We start from the raw sequence: 19,908 nt of genomic DNA, 5'->3' as shown, positions 1-19,908 counted from the left end.
AAATAACACCAGGGGAGCAGTGTGACATCAAAAAGGGTGACAAGTAGTCAAAGCCTGAGAAACACTGTCGTCAGAACTTAGGATCTAAAGTTTGAAAACAAGAACATTTGACTACTTTGGTGCATTGCCATCCAGATTGATATCTCTTTTCAAAGTGTCCATCCCTGTGTGGTTGATTTAAAAAAAAATGGGGTGGGGCCTTTTTGCACTTTTTAAACATTTTTTAAATAAACAGTACAAAATATTTCTCACAGTTCTAGAGGCAGGGAAGTCCAAGATCAAGGTGTCAGCAGATTCAGTGTCTGGTGGGAGCCCACTTTCTGGTTCACAGATGCCCATCTTCTCACTGTGTCCTCACATGGCAGAGAGTGAGGGATCTCTGTGGATCACTTTTATGAGGGTACCAATCCCATTCCTGAAGGCCCCACCCTCATGATCTACGTACCTCCCAAAGGCCTCCTCTCCTAATACCATCACGTTGTGGGTTAAGTTTCAACATCTGACAATGGGGGACACACACCACACAGACAAATACTCAGATGACAGCACTTTTCCATAACCATGACACAGTGATAAAAGTGAGGCAATGTAACCCTGATACAATGTCTGTTTGTTTGTGCATTTGTTTTTCCCAAACTTTCTGGCATGGAAGTAAACTGCCTTTATAATGAAAAAGAAAAATAATACATGTTGTCCCATCATTTGGAAATATCACTAACTAGATTAGCCTTGACCTCAATTAGTTCCAAATTATATTAACCAGTTAGCTGGAATGCTTAGCTTCTAGTTAACAGCACTTTCCGATTAACTGGAGGCTAATTGAAAAACATTGCTGAATGGGAGTCTTTCCACGTTGTGCCAGTTCCCTCTCCTAGATTCTCGCCGGGTATGGCTTTGATCATCAGGCCCCTGTGATGCCTGGAGTCTACATGCTGCACAGGAGTCCCGGCACTGCTGGAAGACTGTGTTCTATAAGACAACATGCCTGGGTGTCGATCCCACTTTCAAACAGCATGCCATGTGCTTTGTTTACGGCCTGTCACTCCCCTACACTGCTCAGTGTGTTGGTTTTTCATACCAACGAGCAGGCTTGACAAGTTGCCATAGAAAGAACCTCTATGCAATAAGGAAGCTGTGTCTTCTAAAATTCAGTTCAATCATACAATCACAAAGTTATTCATTAAATTTTTACTGAGTATTTACTATTCCTAAGGTCTGGTCCAGATATTTTAGATATGAGAGTGAACAAAACAGACAAAGCTCATGAAGCTTTTGTTCCATCAGGGGAAACAGGAAATAGCAGTAGACTTAAAACTAAATTATTGTACAGTCACTTAATGGGATATGTTTATAAATAATGCCATGTGCTAGTGACAAGTACTGTTTACTATGTTATAAACTACCCTGAATCTTAGTGGCATAAAACAACTAATTTACTGTGCCCACTGATTCTGTGAGTCAGGATTTAGACAGGGCACAGGGGAAATAGTTGTGTCTGCTTCATGGTATCTGAAGCCTGGACTTGGAAGGCTCTAAGGCTGGGGGGCTGGAAGCATCTACAAGGGTCTTTACTTCATGTCTGGTGATTGATGCAAACTTCCAGATGAGATCTCAGCTGGGATTGTCAGCTAGAACACCTACACATGGCCTCTTCAGGTGGACTGGCCTTCCTAACAACATGGTTGCCTCAGGATAATGAATGTCTTACGTGGTCGCTCCTAGATCCAAAGGTGAGTTTCATAGCTAACAAGGTAGAAAGTAATCACCCTTTGTGACCTAGACTTGGACATCACAGCATCACTACTACCACATGCTATTGGTTATAAGCAAGTAATAACTGTATATGTTCTAGGGAAGAGAAAGTAGATCTCTCTCTCTCTCTCTCTCTCTCTCTCTCTCTCTGTGTGTGTGTGTGTGTGTGTGTGTGTGTGTGTGTGTCTCCATAGATGGTGGAGGAGGCATTGCAAGATTCTAAGAGAGGATGCAGAACTTGGAGGTATTAGAAAATACAATCCTTGGATGATACAATATATCATAGATGGGGGAGGAAATAGTAAAACAAGGAAGGGAGATGGGGTATCCTGGGGACATGGAGTGAAGGAGGGGCCTCCAATATTAAATAGGGGAGAAGGATAGTCCTTAATCAGAAGATGACATTTGAGCAGAGACATGATGGAAGAGAGTTCCAGATAAGAAAGTAATATATCTGGCATGTACAAGGAGGCCAAGGTTGTCATGAGTAAGTGAACAAAGAGCAAAACTAATAGAAGATGCTATTGGAGAAATAAAGAGGGTTGACCACGTAATGCCTTTATGCCATTATAGGACTTTAGCTTTTACTCTTAATGAAATGACAGCCACTAGAATTTTGAGAAGACCCCTGATAACAATCTGACATTGTTTGAAAGACTCATTCTTACTACAACCTTGAGAATAGACAACATGAGGCAAGAGTAAAAGCAGGGAGACCAGTTAAGAGGCCACAGCAGAAACTCGGGTGAGAGACAACAGTGACTCAAGCCAGGGTGTGGCAGTGGAGGTGGTAAGAAGTGGTTGGATTCTAAATATATTTTCAGCATAGAGCCCATAGGATTTTCTAACAGCTCAAATATGGCATGTGAGAGAAAGGAATCAAGGGTGACTCCAAGGTTATTACTACTTGAGCCCCTGGAAAATGGAGTGGCCACCAATGGACATGGGGAAGCTGCAGGTAGAGAAGACCTGGGGACAATGGAGCAATTGTGGGTTTGATTTTAAACTGAGTTTAAGATGTTTTCTAGATATCTTAGTAGACATGGAAAGTAGGTAGTTGGGTATATGAATATAGAATTTGGAAAAGCCTGGGCTGGGGAGAAAACGTTGGGGAATTTTGACATATAGGTGATAGTAAAGCCATAAGACTTTAAAGTCAGCAAGTAGGTGAACAGAGAAAAAGATAGGGATCAGACACTGAACTTCAAGTAATTTCAACTTTAAGATGTCTGAGTACTTTCCACAAACAGACATTGTATGAGATTGTTGGAACAGAGGAGATGACATAGAGCATTCTGAGGAACTTGGAGCCTGTTTTTACAGACAGGCATATGAACTGATCATTTCACTATCTTGGCCAAATGTTACGATAAAGATATGCCGTTGGGGATGGGATGCAGTAAACCTAGCCTCGAGGTGGGTGGCCCGTGGCTTTCTGGGAAACATAAAGCCTGGACAGAAGCTGGAGAAGTAGGAATAACCAAATAAAAGCAGGGAAGGACTAGGACAGACAAACTATGGCATGGTGTTATGCACAGTAGGTTGAGTTACCAGAACTGGGAGAAGTTTGGTTACATATAAACCAGGGGAGGAAACATGGAGGGAGATGGGCCTGAAATTGTCAATAGGGGAGACAAGGGGACATTTGTCAGGCTAAGGAATTTGGATTTTACTCCAGGGGCCATGGGATAAATTGAAGGAAGCAGGATTTTTAAGCTGGATTTGTGTTTTAGATGTAACTTAATCTGAGCAGGAAGAGCAGATAGGTAGGCGGCTGGGAAAGTGATTCAGGGAAAAAGTGGGATTGCCTGAAACAGGAGACTGGGCCCAGAGCCCACGCAAACCCACACACATTCTCTCATGCAGAGCTGTAAAATCAGCTCATTCTCTTTGACCTGAAAACTTGAGTCTCTTGATATATATATATATAGATATAGATATAGATATAGATATAGATATAGATATATAGATATATATATTTTAAGTCCTATGACTTGAAGTTATGTATGAATAGTCCCTAATTGATAGTCAAAATGCCTGGATTCAAATCCTGTCTCTCACTAAGTGTATGGTGACCATGGGCAGGTTGCTCTTTCTCTCTGAGCCTCCATTTACATAATTATGCAATGAGGGTGAGGGGGTTGGTCAAAATGGTCCAAAGAGCACTTCTATCCAGGATATTTTGAGAGTCTATGTAGGAACTAATGTGCAAGCCAGCTGGCTCTCCTCCTACTGATAGTACTACTGGACACCTTTCTCTGGGGATACTACCAAAGTTTTCTCCACAGCCCAGGCTTTTTCCAAAAATTCTAAACTCATATACCCAACTATCTACTTTCCATGTCTACTAAGATGGCTCAAGTCCTAGCAACTATGATTGACCAGGGGCCTTGAGTTGCTAAGAACTCAAGGAGACCTACGGCAAACTAATTACACCTGCCGTGCAGATTTGAGTCTTAGAAGTATTCAATCTTGGCTGCATGTTAGAATTACCTGGGGAAGTTTTTACAACACCAATATTCAGACCATCTTTCTACCAATTAAATCAGATTCCCTGGAGTGGGATCCAGATATCTCTATTTTCATCATGTTCTCCAGATGACTATAATGTACTTTTAAAGTTGAGAGACACTCATTTAGAAAGATCCACAGAGTCCCTAGTGCATGCCCTGCTTATGCCCAAGACTCATCACCTCACAGTTGTATTTGCTGCTGGTCACATTTGATGCCCTTGGAGGGGTGGGGGAACCTGATAATGGCACATAGCCACAGGAAAGTCAAAGGGCTTCTGCATTTGACTGTGGACTGGAGAGTCTTCCCTCCTCCCCACACTACTTCTCCTGCCTATATTCTCTCACCTTTCCCAAAACAAAACAAAGCATGCCAGTAAATGCCAAGAGAACTTAGCTAGAGAGTAGGGCTGTCTGTGAGCCCTGTAACCTTAGCCGTCATCATGATCAGAAGAGTGGCGGGTTTGGGGAAGATGAGGAACAACCAGAAGAGGTGACTGTGATGGAGAGAAGGAAGAGAAGCTGTTAATAATACCAGTCCAGTCCAGGCAGTCTGTCATCCTAATGAATGGAACAAGTCCAGTAGGGTGACCAGAAGGTATCTGGTTATTACAGCTCCATTAAGACTAAGCAGCCAGGAACAGCTGTGTGGAGTGAGATGCAGCCTACTCAAGAGCAAGCATTTGTTTGTTTTCCAGCTCAGGGCGGTCACGCTGTGTGCTGACACACCATGTGCATGGCTTTGTAGGAAGAGGCCAGTATTGCCATCTTTCTCTTTGTCTTCTGTGGATGATAGTGGGCAGACAGCCTCTTCTGGGGTGTAATAATTGTGATGGATGCTTCAGGTCACCCTAGTTGCCCTGTTCTCTGATCAGAGCCACCTAAACAGAGGCAGAGTAGACCTTCTGCTTCTCCCACAGCTTTTTCTCTCTAAGGACTCTGTTCCAGCTTCTCCAGGAACTAGAAGAGTGATTCTGGGTAGAGGCAGGGGGGTAGGAGGTCTGTATCAAATGCCCAAATCATGAAAGGGAATGCTGTGGTTGTTCTCCAGCTCTGGGAACTCATAATGACCCAAATAGGAAGTATTGGACTCCACCTTCTCATTTCACTCCATTCCCAGTGGATTACAATAAGGGAGAAATGGCCATTTCCAGCGGGGAGCCAAAAGACATCAGTAACTCATGAGGTTTCAGACCTGGAAATTTTTCCAACAGGAAAGAGCTCTAACTTACTCTTTTCCTTTGAGTTTATTATTTTTTCCACCTAACTCTATTTGTAACCCAGGAAACAATATTTTCTGTGTTTAATATAGGAACCCTTCCCAACTAAGTAAGCAGTTTTCATTATCAGAGAAAAAGCTCTTGACTGAGAGTCCAGACCTAGGTCTCAGTCTGCTTCTGCATGCTGGATCGTCTTGGACAAGACTCTTCCACCTCTGGGTCCCATTTCATCTTCTGTGATGAAAGGTCTGGCTATATAGCATGGATTTCTAAAGTCTGATAGTATAGGTGTGGACTTCTTTGGGTCAGAAATACTTATTGAGCACCTATTCCATACCTTGCACTGTTTGGGGCATTTGAGGTAGTTAGAAAGCTAAATAAAGAAAATGAAGACCCTTACTTTAAAGGAAGATCATGGTTTTACTATGCTGCGTAATTACAAAACAGAATGCTAGTTAAAATGCTTTATAGACCTGTGAGTCCTGCATGTCAGAGTCAGCTAGAACATTAGTAAAGAACATTAAGACATGAGTTCATTGACATGAAACAGGACCCAGGCCTCTGCATTTTACCAAATCCCATTGGGAAATTTGGAACTCTGGGAACCATTGGCCTAAAATTTCGCATTTAAAATTTTGTAGCTTTTCATTGGGGTCTTTTAAAGGAGGTCTTGTGACTCAATGTGCAGACGCACATTTCACCAACCTGTTCCATTAAAGCTCCTGTCCGTCTTGCTGGGGTCTGGTTTTCTACTTAGCTTCCCCAGCAGGACTCATAAATTACCTTCTACCAGTGACATGGTACACAACAATGTTTGCTCTCCTGATGCCACTCTGAATAGACATCATCCGTCATCCTTTCCTGTCTTCTCTGTCCACATTTATAATCCCCGAGGCATATGCTTTCAGCACAGAAGGAGGCATTTGTTGAAAGCTTGGCCTCTGCTAGGGCCACCACTAACTCATACAGCACCTTAGAGTGAAATAGCAAAAGGTACACCTGTCTCTGGATAATAGACTGTCACCTTCCGGAATATGTTCATAATATAGACAGAAATCTCCCATGTCTACCAGACCATGTTCTCCCCGAGACATGGAGCTCCATACACAACCTTTACCGCCATCCACCAGCTAGCCACAGATGCCGGGAGACATGCACTTTTACCAAGCCGAGGGACCACAATTGTGACCAGGCCTTAGGCTTCCAAGAGCTTATAAAACTTTTTTACTCCCTAAATACTTTGTCCTACCTGTACCTACAGTAAGCAACGTGTCCCAATTTCCCCAGAATGGTACCAATTTTATTTATTTTTAATTAAATCTGTTGGGGTGACATTGGTTAATAGATTATGTAGGTTTCAGGTATATAATTCTATGCTACATCATCTGTATATTGCATTGTGTGCCTACCACCCAAAATTAAATGTTTTATCTCCATGATTTTGACCCCTTTGACTAACCTCCCAGCACCCTTCCCACTGGTAACCAGCATACTGTTGTCTGTGCCTGTTCATTTTTTCTGTTTTTCCTTTTGTTCATTTGTTGCTTTCCCACACATGCTGTCCTACATTTTAGGAGTCCTTGGGTCCAAGACAAAACAGTAGGGATGTTGCCAGGAGTCTCCTTCTTTGGTCTTGTGACAGTAAACTGGCTGTTTCTAATCAAAAAGAGGCAGAATGAATTTTAGGAGTGGGCCAGAGGCCCCCAATAGCATATTCTTGGGAAAGAGTGGGATGGGAGAGCCTCGGAAGACCTACTATGGAACAGGCATTATGCTGGGTGCCTGGAGGCATTCTCTCAATAATCACTAGTCATCAGCAAAAATGCCCTTCCCACCCCCTTGCTGCCCCTTCATAATCAAACTCTTCCCCCAACCCTAAACCGAAAAGCATATTATTGACTTCATTGTTGTGAAAATTAACAGAGACTCGGAGTAGTGAGATGTTTTGCAGAAAAAAATCTTCAAACACTCATCTTTGGCAAAGCTCTGCCTTCTCCCTGCCTCATATAATTAGTGGACAAGATATATTAAGAGGTATTTCTGGACTAGATAAATGAATGAAAGACCCAAGTAAAAATGGCAGCTCCTTGGTGAAGAAGATTGAAATATTCCCTGCCCAGGAGAGTACAGTTGTGGGCAGGGACCCAGGAAAATCCTGGCGGCCAGGACTGGTCATGGAGGAAGCAGGCCCTTGACTGTGCCCTGAAGCATCAGCCAGGAACTGCCGGGTCAGCATCCCCCATGCCTGGTTTTGCTGCATATCAATTCCAATTAACTCCAGGGATACAGTCAAGCCAAAGGGAACAATGGGGGCACCATAGCTGAAGAATCTGTGAAGATAGTAGATGAACAGGTGAATTAAATGGACCAGGATGCTCTCAGTTTTGGATTGGAGGTAAGCTGCTCTTAGAAGCTCTGTTCTATCAAGACATCTCACTATTTGGGGAATAACTCCAAGAGGCTTAAGTGCAAAGAAGAGCATCCAAAGAAGGATGGCAAGCTTCAGAAAGGATGCTGTATCTCCACAGGCCCAAATCAACAGGTGGGAGAAGGAACCAGCCAAGGAGGAACCAGGGACAATTCTCAGTTCTAGCTGGAAATTAAAGTGGGAAGACTGAGGCAGGTTGCACAGTCCTATGGGCTGACTCAGCACAACAGGACATAAGAAGGCTGTGACTATGGTTATGTGGTCTGAACCCACCCTGCCTACAGGGGGTGCAGCTCTGTGGCTGGGAGGATGGGTGGGTGGATGGATGGATGGATGGATGGATGGATGGATGGGGGTTGATGGATGGATGGATGGATGAATAGATGATAGGTGTGGATGGGTGATGGATGGATGGATAGTTGGATGGGTGACAGATGAGTGGATGGATGGATGATGGATAGATGTGTGGATATGTGTGGATGATGGATAGATGTGTGTTGCAACCATAGGAAGAGTTAGTCTGGGGCAGGAACCAGATGACATTTTACCCTAATGTCTATGAAGCCTGTCAGCAAGGATGAAGGAAGGGCCGAAACTGGTTTGGCTCAGTGGATAGAGCGTCGGTCTGCAGACTGAAAGGTTCCAGATTCGATTCCAGTCTAGGGCATGAACATTGGTTGCAGACACATCCCCAGTGGAGGGTGTGCAGGAGGAAGCTGGTCGATGTTTCTCTCTCATCAATGTTTCTAGCTCTCTATCCCTCTCCCTTCCTCTCTGTAAAAATAAATTAATTAAATTAAATTAAAAAATTAAAAAATAAAAAAAATTAATAAAATATATTTTTAAAAAAGGATGAAGGAAGGGTTCAAGAGACAAGTGTTGCCCAGCTGGTGTGGCTCAGTAGTTGAGCATTGACCTATGAACCAGGAGGTCATGGTTCAATTTCCAGTCGGGGCACATGCAAGAGGTAGCCGATAAATGATTTTTTCCCATCATTGATGTTTCATCGGCTGAGAATAAAACTCCCATTCTTACCTGTGGTCCACAAGATGTCAACTGAGCACCACTCCTCCCCATTCACCTTATGTCGCTCTCTCACTCTTGTTCTCTCTGCTCTGGAGAGCCTCTCTTCAAGTTCTAGGACACACTAAGCTCATCCCATCTCAGAGCCTCAGCACTCACTGTCCCTCAGCCTGGCGCGTTCTTCCCCCAGCTTCTGCTCAGCACTCAATTTTCAGCTCAAGTGTGTCAATGGGAGAGCCATGGGAACACACCTGGAGTTGAACAAGCTGGTTAGGAATGAAGGGACAGCTTGGGCAAAGGATGTTCGAAGGGACCCATAGAATGTGGGTGGGCTGTATTAGGTGACTTGGGGCTTTGTTCCAGACTGGGCAGTGGTTGGGAGAGGAATGATTGGGTGTCTCAGTAAGTCTTAACTATAGGAAGGGAACATGAGATTGAGGCTAAAGCTGTAAATATCAAAGAAAAAGCAGCCACTCATATTTGCCAGGATAGGAGATGTTTGGTCATTTATTTTTGGCTTGGCCAATGTTCATAGTTTTGTCTGTGTTTGTATATGACTGCAGAGTGGCCAGGTTTTTGTCTGCTCGATTCTGGTCTCAGAGTAGCCATGTCTGATGCTGCCATCCTGTTAAATTTTCTGTGTTCAACCGGAGGGCACCGGGGTCCAGCTGTGAGTGCTGTGCCAGCCCCCAGGAGCAGGGGCTGCTCTTCTCCTTCTCATATGTCTTCTCTCAAACAGTCCTGCCCTCTTGACCCCATCTAAAGTAGCTTATGCCCCAAATCACAGTTGATCCCAGCACCCTGTTAATTCTCTTCACAGCCCTTACAAGTAACAATTACCTTGTGCATTTGTTTATTGTCTGCACCTTCCCACAACTAGAACATAAAATTCATGAGATCGCCTGCCATGGCCATTGCTGTTATTTCTAGGACCCGGCACCGTGCCCAGTACCCGGATGGTCACTGTGAGAGAGAGGGAGGGAGAGAGGGAGGGAAGAAGGGAGGAGAGCAGACCCATTCAGTGCATATTACTCAGCAAGTCATTTCCTGTCTGGACCTCATTTTATTGGTCTGTAAAATGAGGTAATAATTTTTTTTCAACAGATCCTTGCAGATCTGACTTTCGAGGATTCTGTGCATAACTCAACTCAGAACTCCAGGGATGAGAACATCCTTACATGCATCTTTTAGTTCTAAAAAAAGAGGGAGAGAGAGAGATTATCTTAGAGAAGCAGCACGGTTGAAGAGTAGGAAACATTTTCACACTCAGACAAGGGTGTGAAAATAGAGCGCAGTCCTCTAAGGAGAAGAGGATGGGAAAAGGAAAGCAGAGACTGATAATGGATGGAGATAATGAGATGGCAATTTTGGTTTCAAAAGAATGTGATTAGCTCCTAATGACTGCCACAATTCCCTGGTCAATCTACTGTAACCAGCCGCTGATGTAAAAATAATGCCCTCGCTGGCTTGCTTTGAAGATGGAGAGGAGTCTCTCATACTTTTACCCCTTCGTGTTTTTTTTTCAAGAGATTATCCCCTATTAGATTGCAGCTCCCTAAAAAGAGAAATGGATGTGTGATCAAAGTATGCCAATTAGGGAGTTCTTACAGCTCACTCTGGGGCGAGCAGCTCCCTCAGCCTTGCCTCTTCTGCCTTTGTCACCATCCTCATGGCCCCCAAGCTCCAAATTGTTCTTCAGCCCCCGCCGAGGGGAGACAGAGGCCCCCAGGGCTGCGGCAGGGTCCTGCATGGTTTCCCACAGAGAAGAGCCCTTTATCACAGGTGCTTTGTTTAGTTTGAGATTTTTCAAAAGAGAGCTGCATGCTGGGTGCATCCTGAAAAGCATGGTCGGATGCTGAGAAGACATCCAACTGTGTGTCATTCAAGGACTCCAGGGGTGGATAGGGACATTTATCAAATCCCTGCAGTGTCATGGGTACATGCTTATTTGGGGAGCGTGGAGAGACAGGGAGCAGGGCAAAGGTCAGAGTAAACAAAACACTGTCCAGTAGGTCCATTCAAACGTGAGACAGGAAGCTTTATTGGGTAGTGAGTTGCCTGTTGCTAAGGGTATCCAAGTAGCAGATGCTATAGATCAGCTTATCAGCTGCCTAGAAGGCTATTGTGGATAGGAATACAACCAGATGATTTTCAGTCACTTCCCCTTCTGAGATTCCAGGATCTCTGCCTTCTGCATGCACAGAAGCCACCTTACCCACTCATTATTCCATTCATCTATCCATTCATTAATTTATTCAAAAGGAGTGATTCAAGCACATATGGAGTACAAAGCCAGTATTGGGTTCTGGAGTGGCAGACACTATTCTTTCCCTGGAGTAATCCATCACCAAGTTGGGATACAATACATTCAAATTATTATATGTAGAAGAGTCCCTCTAATAATAGAAAAAGTGACTAAATTGTTGGGGATGTAGGCAGGTGGTGGGAGGGTGAATGGGGAAGTTTTCACAAAGGAGAATATTTTTGAACTTGGTTTTGAAGGATATGTAGAAGTTTACCAGGTAGACTCAGGTGGAAGAGAATCTTGGGCAGAGGGAACAGAATGTGTAAAGTCAGTCTCAGAAGTTTGAAACACCTGAAATTGTCTACAGCGTTGAATTTAGTTTCTTATCATCGGAATCCATACTAATAAAAGGGTAATGTGCAAATTGGTCAGGATGCCCTCACAGTAACAAATGAACAGCAGGCTGTGTGTAGTGACCAGGCCGGCAGGGGGGTTAGTGAGGGACAACCAAAGGGCTGAACAAGCCAGCTGCATGGGGCAACCAGGCCAGCGGCGGGAGGGGGGGGAGGCAGTGAGGGGTGACCAGGCCAGCAGAGGGGGCAGATGGAGATGACCAGGCCAGCATGGAGGGGGGGTCAGTTAGGGGCAACATAGGAGCCAGCGGTCCAGGATTGTGAGAGAGATCCCAGATTGGAGAGGGTGCAGGCTGGGCTGAGAGGACATCCCCTGCCCTGTGCACAGATTTTGTGCACTAGGCCTCTAGTATTAATATAAGGGCAAGAACTGAGGCTACAGAGGCAATGCAGGGTGAAGTCATTAAGGACCTTATATTAAAGACTTTGGAATTTATCTTGAAGACCATGGCATGGGGAGTAACTGGGTCCTGTTCACATTTTAGAAAGAGCTCTCTGATTACAGTGGAGAGTGGATTGGAGGGGACAAATCCAAAGCACAAGAAACCAGTGAGGAGACCCATGGGAAAGTATTTCTCCAGGTAAATTCACTTTTTGTAAGAATCATGGCCGCACATTAGACTCACCCAGGGAGCTCTAAACATAACCAATGCCCATGTATCACCCCCTGAGTCTGAATTAATTGGTCTGGGCTAGGGCCATGGCTTTGGGAGTTTTAAAGCTCCTCCAGATTATGTTACTGTGTAGCCATAACAAAACCTTACGTGAACTGTAACCTGACCCCTGGCACATAGTAGGTACCTAACAGATATTTTCCCCAGGAAATTAGTATGAAAACATTCAGAGTGTGCCCTTCTGTCTTCATGTCACATTGGTGGGTATAATTGGATGTACATTTGACTTTTATCACAGAGGGTTTCAGATAGGAAATCACCACCAGAATATAAGCAGAATATAAGCTTAAACACTGAGAAGTCCAGTGCTGCACACTGAAACCAGCATGACACACCCTTGCAGAGAGCCAGAAATACTAAGTTGACCTGGCAAGTTGCCCAAAACAGCTGTTGCCACCTGGCTACGGTGGGAGGATGAGACCAAGTCCTGGAATCTGAATTCCACAAGTTACATGCAAAAGCAAGAGCCGTTTGCAGTCTAGAGATGGCCTGTGCTGATGGCAAGAGAGGTGCGGGATGGTGGTCGCTTATAATGAAGAGCAAAAAGAGGATGAGGGAGAGGAAGAGGACAGGGGAGAGAAGCCCTCCATCAGTAAAATAAGTATGTTACTATCTCCATAGCACTTTTCTCACCCTCATATTTAAGGCAGAGATTGGTGCCCAGAGCCACACTGCTGTTTTGCTTCTCCCCCAGGATGTCTGTCTAAAGGTTTCAGACACACAACAAATGTGTGATCCCCTGCTAGCTGGGAAGGCACTCTATTACCCCAACCTAAAATCCTGGGAAAGCTAAATCGGGGACCATAACTTAGCTCAGGAAGCCCAGGCAGGGACCTCCCACCTCATCTCCATTCCATCTGGAATGGGTAACAACTCTACCTACCCAACCGTTTCACAGTGGAGGATCATGGTCATCCTTCTAGAACAAGTCAGCAAATGACAGCCATAGGCCAAATCCAACACCTGTTTTTGTGAATATAGTTTTATTGGAATGAAGCCATACCCATTTGTTTGCATTTTGTCTGCAACTGCTTTCACTCTACAACAGGGAGTTTAGTAGGAGTAATTACAACAGAACCCAAACTATGTACTATCTGGCCTATTATAGAAAAACATTGCCAACTTCTGCTCCAAAAATGACCCAGCCAAGTTGGCTTAACACATGAGTGACTAGAAAGCAAGAAAGGGGGCACCATACATGGGCTGGGATTTTTATAGTCAGTGGTCCTGCCTATTGTCAAACGTGGCCCGCTGAATGGTTGAATTTCTGACCAAGCAGGATACAGATTCCTCCTTGCTCAGGATGGACCTAGCAAGGAATAGATGGGCAAGGGCAAGGCTGGTGTATTGAGGTGCGTGGGTGCTCCTTTGCCGTGCATTGCTAGCAAAGACCTGTGTAGACTGAAGATACTGCACATTCCATCCCAGAATCAGTGCAAGGGCCACAGCAGGGGATGGGAACACTAGTCTGAATGTTGCCCAACCTTCATGCTTCTGTAGCTCCGCTAAAGCTGTCCCCGCTCCCTTAAATGCCCAGCTTCCTTCTCTTTGAGATAACTAACTACGCCCTCCCTGTGTTTTCAGAACAGTTGGTGCATAACTCTGCTAAGTCATTCCATGTGGTCCTTTACTTGTCTTTCTCCTCTTAAACTGATGACTCTCATCTCTTTCCTCCCCCAGTCTCGGACTCTGAACCTCTTTGTCCAACTTCCTGCTCAACATCTTCGCTTGGATGTCAAATAGTTATCTCAAACGTGGCCGCTGCTGCTGCTGTTGTTCTTATTGTTTTTGAACACGTGAAGAAGCACATAGTACTCAGCAAGTGCTAGGCTCTGTTCTAATCCCTTTATGTACCCAAGACACACTTAATTCTTGCCTCCCAATCCTGTTTCTCCCTAGCTGTTTCTTTTTCATCTCAGTGACTGTCATGGCTCTCTATTCAGTTCTCAGAGCCAACAGTCTGGGCCTCACCCTTCATCCCTCTCTCCTTCACAGTTCACATCCACAGTGGATATGCTGGTGACCTGCCCATATCCCCTCCACACAGTGTTCCCAATGCCTGCCTCCTGGAAGCTCCGGTGGCTTTTTCCCTGAGGACTTCCTCAACACAAAAGAATGTGCACACCCTGCCCGCGGAGCAAGGCAGAGCATTAAGGGAATTCCGAAGAGTCGTCCTCAACAAATGATAGATGGAAATTGGTGGATAAGCACCCAACTCCCTCCTCCCTCTGGTAGGAGAAGGAAATGTGCCCGTGGCATTAAGCCCCGGGCACACAGTGGTAACCTGTTCGTTGATGAACCCTATGTTGACTTTCTTCCCTTGATTGTCTCACTTCCCCTACTCATACACCCAGGCTTCTTAGGATTGCCTCCCAAATACAGTCTCATAGTCAGATCCTTGCTTCTTTCAAAAGCAGTGAGTCTGCTCCTGACCAAAACCTACAAACGTTAGCTGAAAATATTCAGTTCTCGCTGCATCCACTGCCACCATCCTGGTATAGGGGCCAAGGTACCATCATCTCTTACCTGGACTATTGCAACAACTTCTTAATTGATCTCCCTAAGCATGTATTTCATATGTGAGCCAGAATGTACTTTGTAAAACACAAATTATATCCAGTACCTCCCCTGCTCAAAACCCTCCAATGGTTTCCCATTACACTTAGAGTAACACCCAACTGGATACCAGTGACCTCAGTGCCCCCTCTAATCCTAACTCTCCCAGTCTCTCCAGGTGCTCCTGTCACTGCTCTCCCTGCCTCATCCTTCACTGTAGTCCTTGGTTTTCATCTTTGCATCTGCTGTTCCCTCTGTCTGGAAAGTGCTTGTTACATTTCTTGGTCTGAGTGGCTTTTCACATCATAGCTTAGATATTACCTTCCCAGAGAAGCCCTCCCAGATGGTGTAGTCTGAAATAATGCTCTACCACTATCCCTTCTCCAAGCTTCATTTTCTTCATACAGTTTCCACCATCTAAAGTTATATGTTTTCTGGTTCATTTGCTGCATCTCCCAGTGGACTGGACGTTCAAGAGGCACTTAGTTTATTTCTGTGTCCCAAGTACATAGAACAGTGCCAACCATATATTAGGGACACAATAAATATCTGTCACATGAGTGAATAAGTGATTCCCCTACTGGACCAGATCTGGGCCATGCCACACAGAAGAACTCAATAGCATTTGAGCCACTGAAGGAGGAAATAAGGCCATGGAGGAATCCACCACCACACAGCCCTTTATGCTGAGTGGCCCATCACAACTGGCGTTGTTTGCCCACTGGTTCATCTTCACCTGCATAGAGCTTCTATCTCTGGCCATCCTAACCACTTCGTCCTTTCTTTGTAGGCTTTACCAGAGGGGCAGACGGCTTCATGGGACACAGCCAAGGAGGATGAAAATCGCAACAAGAATCGATATGGAAACATCATATCCTGTAAGTCCCCTCTGGGAGGCCCCAGGCTTTGGGGTCACAGAGGAACCCAAGCCACTACTATTACTTACTTATAATTTGTTGTCAAGTAATCAATTCTTGATGCTTCCAGCTTTGGGTCAACATGCCAAGCTGGGAGCTGTATTTCAGCATGCGTGACAGAGCATGGCTGACCTCGGGGCCAGGAGAAAGGTGGGAAGTTGGGTCCAAGCAGAGTAGATCTGGAAGCCTCTGGAAGCTGCGTCTGGTCTGGCACTTCCCACTGCTCAAGAATTGCTCAGGTTGGGAAGGAATCCCAGGCACGGGACTCCTTCCTGTCCCCAGCAGTTCTTCTAATGCAGAGGAAGGACCACCTTAGAAGTCACTCAGGGTACAAGCAAGGTCCAGCCCATGAGGGAGGGGCTGAGAACACCCAAGAGAGAGAATAGTGCTCCTCTAAGAAGGCAGGGTCCCAAGCAAGGATTGATGTCCAGAAAAAGCCAGAAGCTCTGAGCTTAGGGCATCATGACTTCTGCCAGACCCACTGCCAGTGGGACAGTGGCTCTAAGGTGAGTGCCTGCTGCTCAGGACTGCTTTGGCACAGGCATTTGTTGGCACTGAGCCTGCAGGGGGCAAGCATGTTTGGCGTGGAGCTCAGGGAGACATGGGAGGACATTACTTTGCTTGGCAATGAGCTCTAGGCGGCCCTGACAGGGTGGAGCCTCTGCAGTCAAACTGCTCGGCTTCTGTCCCGGCTCTGGGACCCGGAGCAGGCTTCCTGGCCTCGCCAAGCTTCACTTACTCATCTTTAAAATGACGTAATAACAGAGATAGGGTGGTGGAAAGAAGGTACTTAGAACCCTTGGCCTCAGCACCCAACATCATCCTACTCTTAGCATGGAGTTAACTTTCTCAGAGTCACTGAGAGCAGTGTGGATGGATAAGCAGAGTGGTGGATGTATCATCCCACCACATTTTAACCAGAATTCACTGAATACCCATGTGGGTCATGTGATAAGCCAGTTGGGGAGGGAGGCATGATCAGATGTCCTTTTTGTAAAGATCTATAGGATAGATGATTGAGAGGGTAGATTAGTTTGGGAGAGGCAGGAAACAGAGGGGCCAGTCAAGAGGCTACTGCACTGGTCCCAGCAAGGGATGGTGAGGCCTGAACAAAGTCAGTAACAATCCTGTGTGTGACGGTACATGGTAGGGTTCCTAGAGAAGAGGGAGAGAGACAGGCTGCCATATAACTAAATATCAGGTTACACACAAGTATGGTCACTATGAAATATTGGTGTATGCAGCCTTCCACACACCAGGTACCGAGAGGACAAAGTTACCTCGTGCAAAATGCTGAGTACATATTCCCATTAGATCAGAAGTCTACGCAGCTTTTTCCTGCCACAGTGTAGCCAACCTGGACCTTTGACATGTCACCAAAGGTGCACAGCATCCCTTGGTCCAAGATCTCAGAGCAACCCAGCTCATCCAAAAAGAAAAAGAAAAAAGGACCATGAATAACAGATTATTTCCAGCACAGCGCAGTGTTTTGTTAACTGTCTAGACATTGCCTAAGAAAAAGCTCGGAGGGAGAAAACATAAGATACAGACAGCTTGTTGAGGAAGAAGGAGGCAGAAGTTTCAGCTTAGCTGTTTCCTGTGCTGATTTAGGAACGGGCTATGAATGGCAGAACTAATCAGAAACATTTGTAATTTGTCTGTTGGATGATAGTAATGCAGACAGCAAGATTTCCTGCAAGCAAAGCATTGGAAGGAGATATTCAAACAATCAGGAAATGTGTGTTGAGACCTATGATGGGTGGGCATCCTGTGAGCCAGGCTCTGTGGGGCCCTGGGCCTCTGCTCCCAGGAGACTCCCATTTGGGGCCCACATGGCTGCTCACTCCAACCATCCTCTGCTCGAGGACCAAGCCCTAAAGTACCTGGTCAAGTGTCTGTTCCCCCTATTAGATTGTGAGTCCAGACATGGTCACTAAATTATAGGCTGTGAGACATTATGTGCTCACTCTAAGCTTTAATCTTCTGTCTGTAAAAAGGGCACAACGATGTTTTCCTCCCAGAGGTGTTATGCAGACAAGAAAAAATAGGTGATTGTGCACAGACAAGAGACCCTGCCTTCCTGAGAGACAGGGATACCCAGGCTGGGTCAGGTATCGGGGCCAAAGCTTGTGTGGGCCAACGATGAGGGACCACACAAAGCCATGTATCTCTCCAGACCCCACTGCTCACCCTCTGCTCTCAGCACCTTTGCCCAGGCCATCACCGGCTCTCACCTGGTCTCTGCCCAGCCTCCTTCCATACCCATCTTTGTCCCCAACTTTCTACCTGTCTGATCTCTGACAGAAGCCAGAGGGACCTGGATTGGATCATAGCATCCTCCTCCTGAAAACTTTGCCCTTTGCTCATGAGCACGCCTGTTCCACAGTCTCTCAGCCACCTCTCAGGTCTCCTTTCCCACTGTGTCCACTTCATGTTAGTCTTCTCTCCAGGCTGCACTGGCCTTCCCTCAGCCCCTGGAGCTTTCCAGGATCATCTGTGCCACGGGGCCTTTACACATCTGTTCTCGCTGTCAAAGTGTCTTTTCCTCCTCTCTTTGTTCTACTAATTCTACTTTTTCTTTTCTTTTTTTCTAATATATTTTATTGATTTTTTACAGAGAGGAAAGGAGAGGGACAGAGAGTTAGAAACATCGCTGAGAGAGAAACATCCATCAGCTGCCTCTTGCACACCCCCTACTGGGGATGTGCCCGCAACCAAGGTACATGCCCTTGACCAGAATGAAACCCTGGACCTCTCAGTCCCCAGACAGACACTCTATCCACTGAGCCAAACTGGTTTGGGCTCTACTTTTTCTTTAGATCTTAGATCAGTCACCACTTCCTCTAATTATCAATCTTCAGACGGTTTGAAAATGCGCACAACCCCATCATTCTCTCCTAGAGCGCTTTTCCTTAACTCTCCTCATCATGATGTTGGAGGCATTGGGATGACTCTCAGTTAACTGCCTGACTCGCTCACAAAAGTAGATGCTCTGTGACGGCAGGACCATGATTGTCTTGTGCTTCTGTGTCCCCAAAACTGCCATATAGTTGGTGCTCAGTAAATAGGAATGAATGTTGGAAAACACGGATCCTCTGCAAGACCCCACAGGCCTTGAACCGTGGGTCTCTCCCTCTGGCTTCCCAGAGAAAATAGAGAACACCCAAAAAGGATGGATGGAGGAAGACGGGATCAAGATGATTCTTGAAGTGACATCCAAGTAATGTCTCTTAGTGAGGAAGAAGGCGGTGAGCCTAAGTGAACAGGACAGAGGTTGGGTCCCAGGCAGCAGAGAGAACAACGAAGGGGTTAGACTTCTGACGCTGGGGTGCAGAAGGTGCTGAGTCCCACCCACAGCCCATGGCCTCACCACCTCCTTGTGCAGCGACACCAGCTAGCAGTACCGGCATCCAGGGCCAGGATGCGGGTAAGGCGGGCGAGACACCCAGTCTGCACCATTCAAAGAGGTTCCTCCTTCTCAGCCGTTGACCTTGCACCTGCACAACCCTGAGAGCAAGCGCCTCCCTTGAGTGTCCAAGGCACGTCCCTTGCTTGCCCTCATGCTGCCCTGTCTGTGTCTCTGCCTGAGGACTTTCTCCAAAGCCGGGCAGGATGCTCGGTCCATGCACAAGGCAGGTTCCTCCTGGACCATGAAATAGCCCAGCTCCTCACTCATTCAATCTCCCCAAACCCCCTTATGTGAGGAAGGGAAGCCTCATTCTGTAAAATCTGCAAACCCCGCCTCCCCCCCCCCCCCCCCCCCCGAGATCACTTCCTCTCCTGGGTGTGATTTCCTCTTCTAGAACTGCCCCACGGGGAATGCTCTGGTGTTCTTGAAATTTCCTCTTGTTCACAGTCCCCACCCAGAGCTACGTGAAAGCAAAGACCTCTGTTCTGTTTTCCCCATTCATTTCCTCCCCTTTCACTTCCTTTTCATTCCCAGTCCCTGGAAACCCCTCCGTCTCTATTGCTAAATTCTAAACAGAATCACGTGGAAGAAAGGGCTTATTTGGCCAAGATTTCTCCTTCATTGTTTCATTTGCAGGCAGTGCCCTGCCTCCTCTTTCCGGCTAATCTTTCCCTTCTCCCTGGGCCTTGTCCTCCCCTCCAACCCCTCTGGGTTCCTTAAGATGCTAATTACACCTGCTTTTCCTCTTGCACCAGGAATAT

General features: G+C 46.0%; 1 protein-coding gene across 18 annotated transcripts in view; it reads left to right on the top strand.

Moving 5' to 3' along the window:
• Positions 1 to 19,908, top strand: part of PTPRT (protein tyrosine phosphatase receptor type T) — an 856,519-nt gene that overhangs the window by 787,683 nt on the left and 48,928 nt on the right. For all 18 annotated transcript variants that reach the window (XM_084887522.1, XM_084887521.1, XM_084887516.1 and 15 more), the window contains one exon: positions 15,612 to 15,699. In XM_084887522.1, coding sequence (XP_084743648.1) covers positions 15,612 to 15,699 — 88 coding nt within the window. The remainder of the gene's footprint in view (positions 1 to 15,611; positions 15,700 to 19,908) is intronic.

The sequence above is a fragment of the Pipistrellus hanaki genome, assembly GCF_964339955.1.
Source record: "Pipistrellus hanaki genome assembly, chromosome: 6".
NCBI classification, from domain to species: Eukaryota; Metazoa; Chordata; class Mammalia; order Chiroptera; family Vespertilionidae; genus Pipistrellus; species Pipistrellus hanaki.
This window is presented reverse-complemented; position numbering and strand designations above follow the sequence as displayed.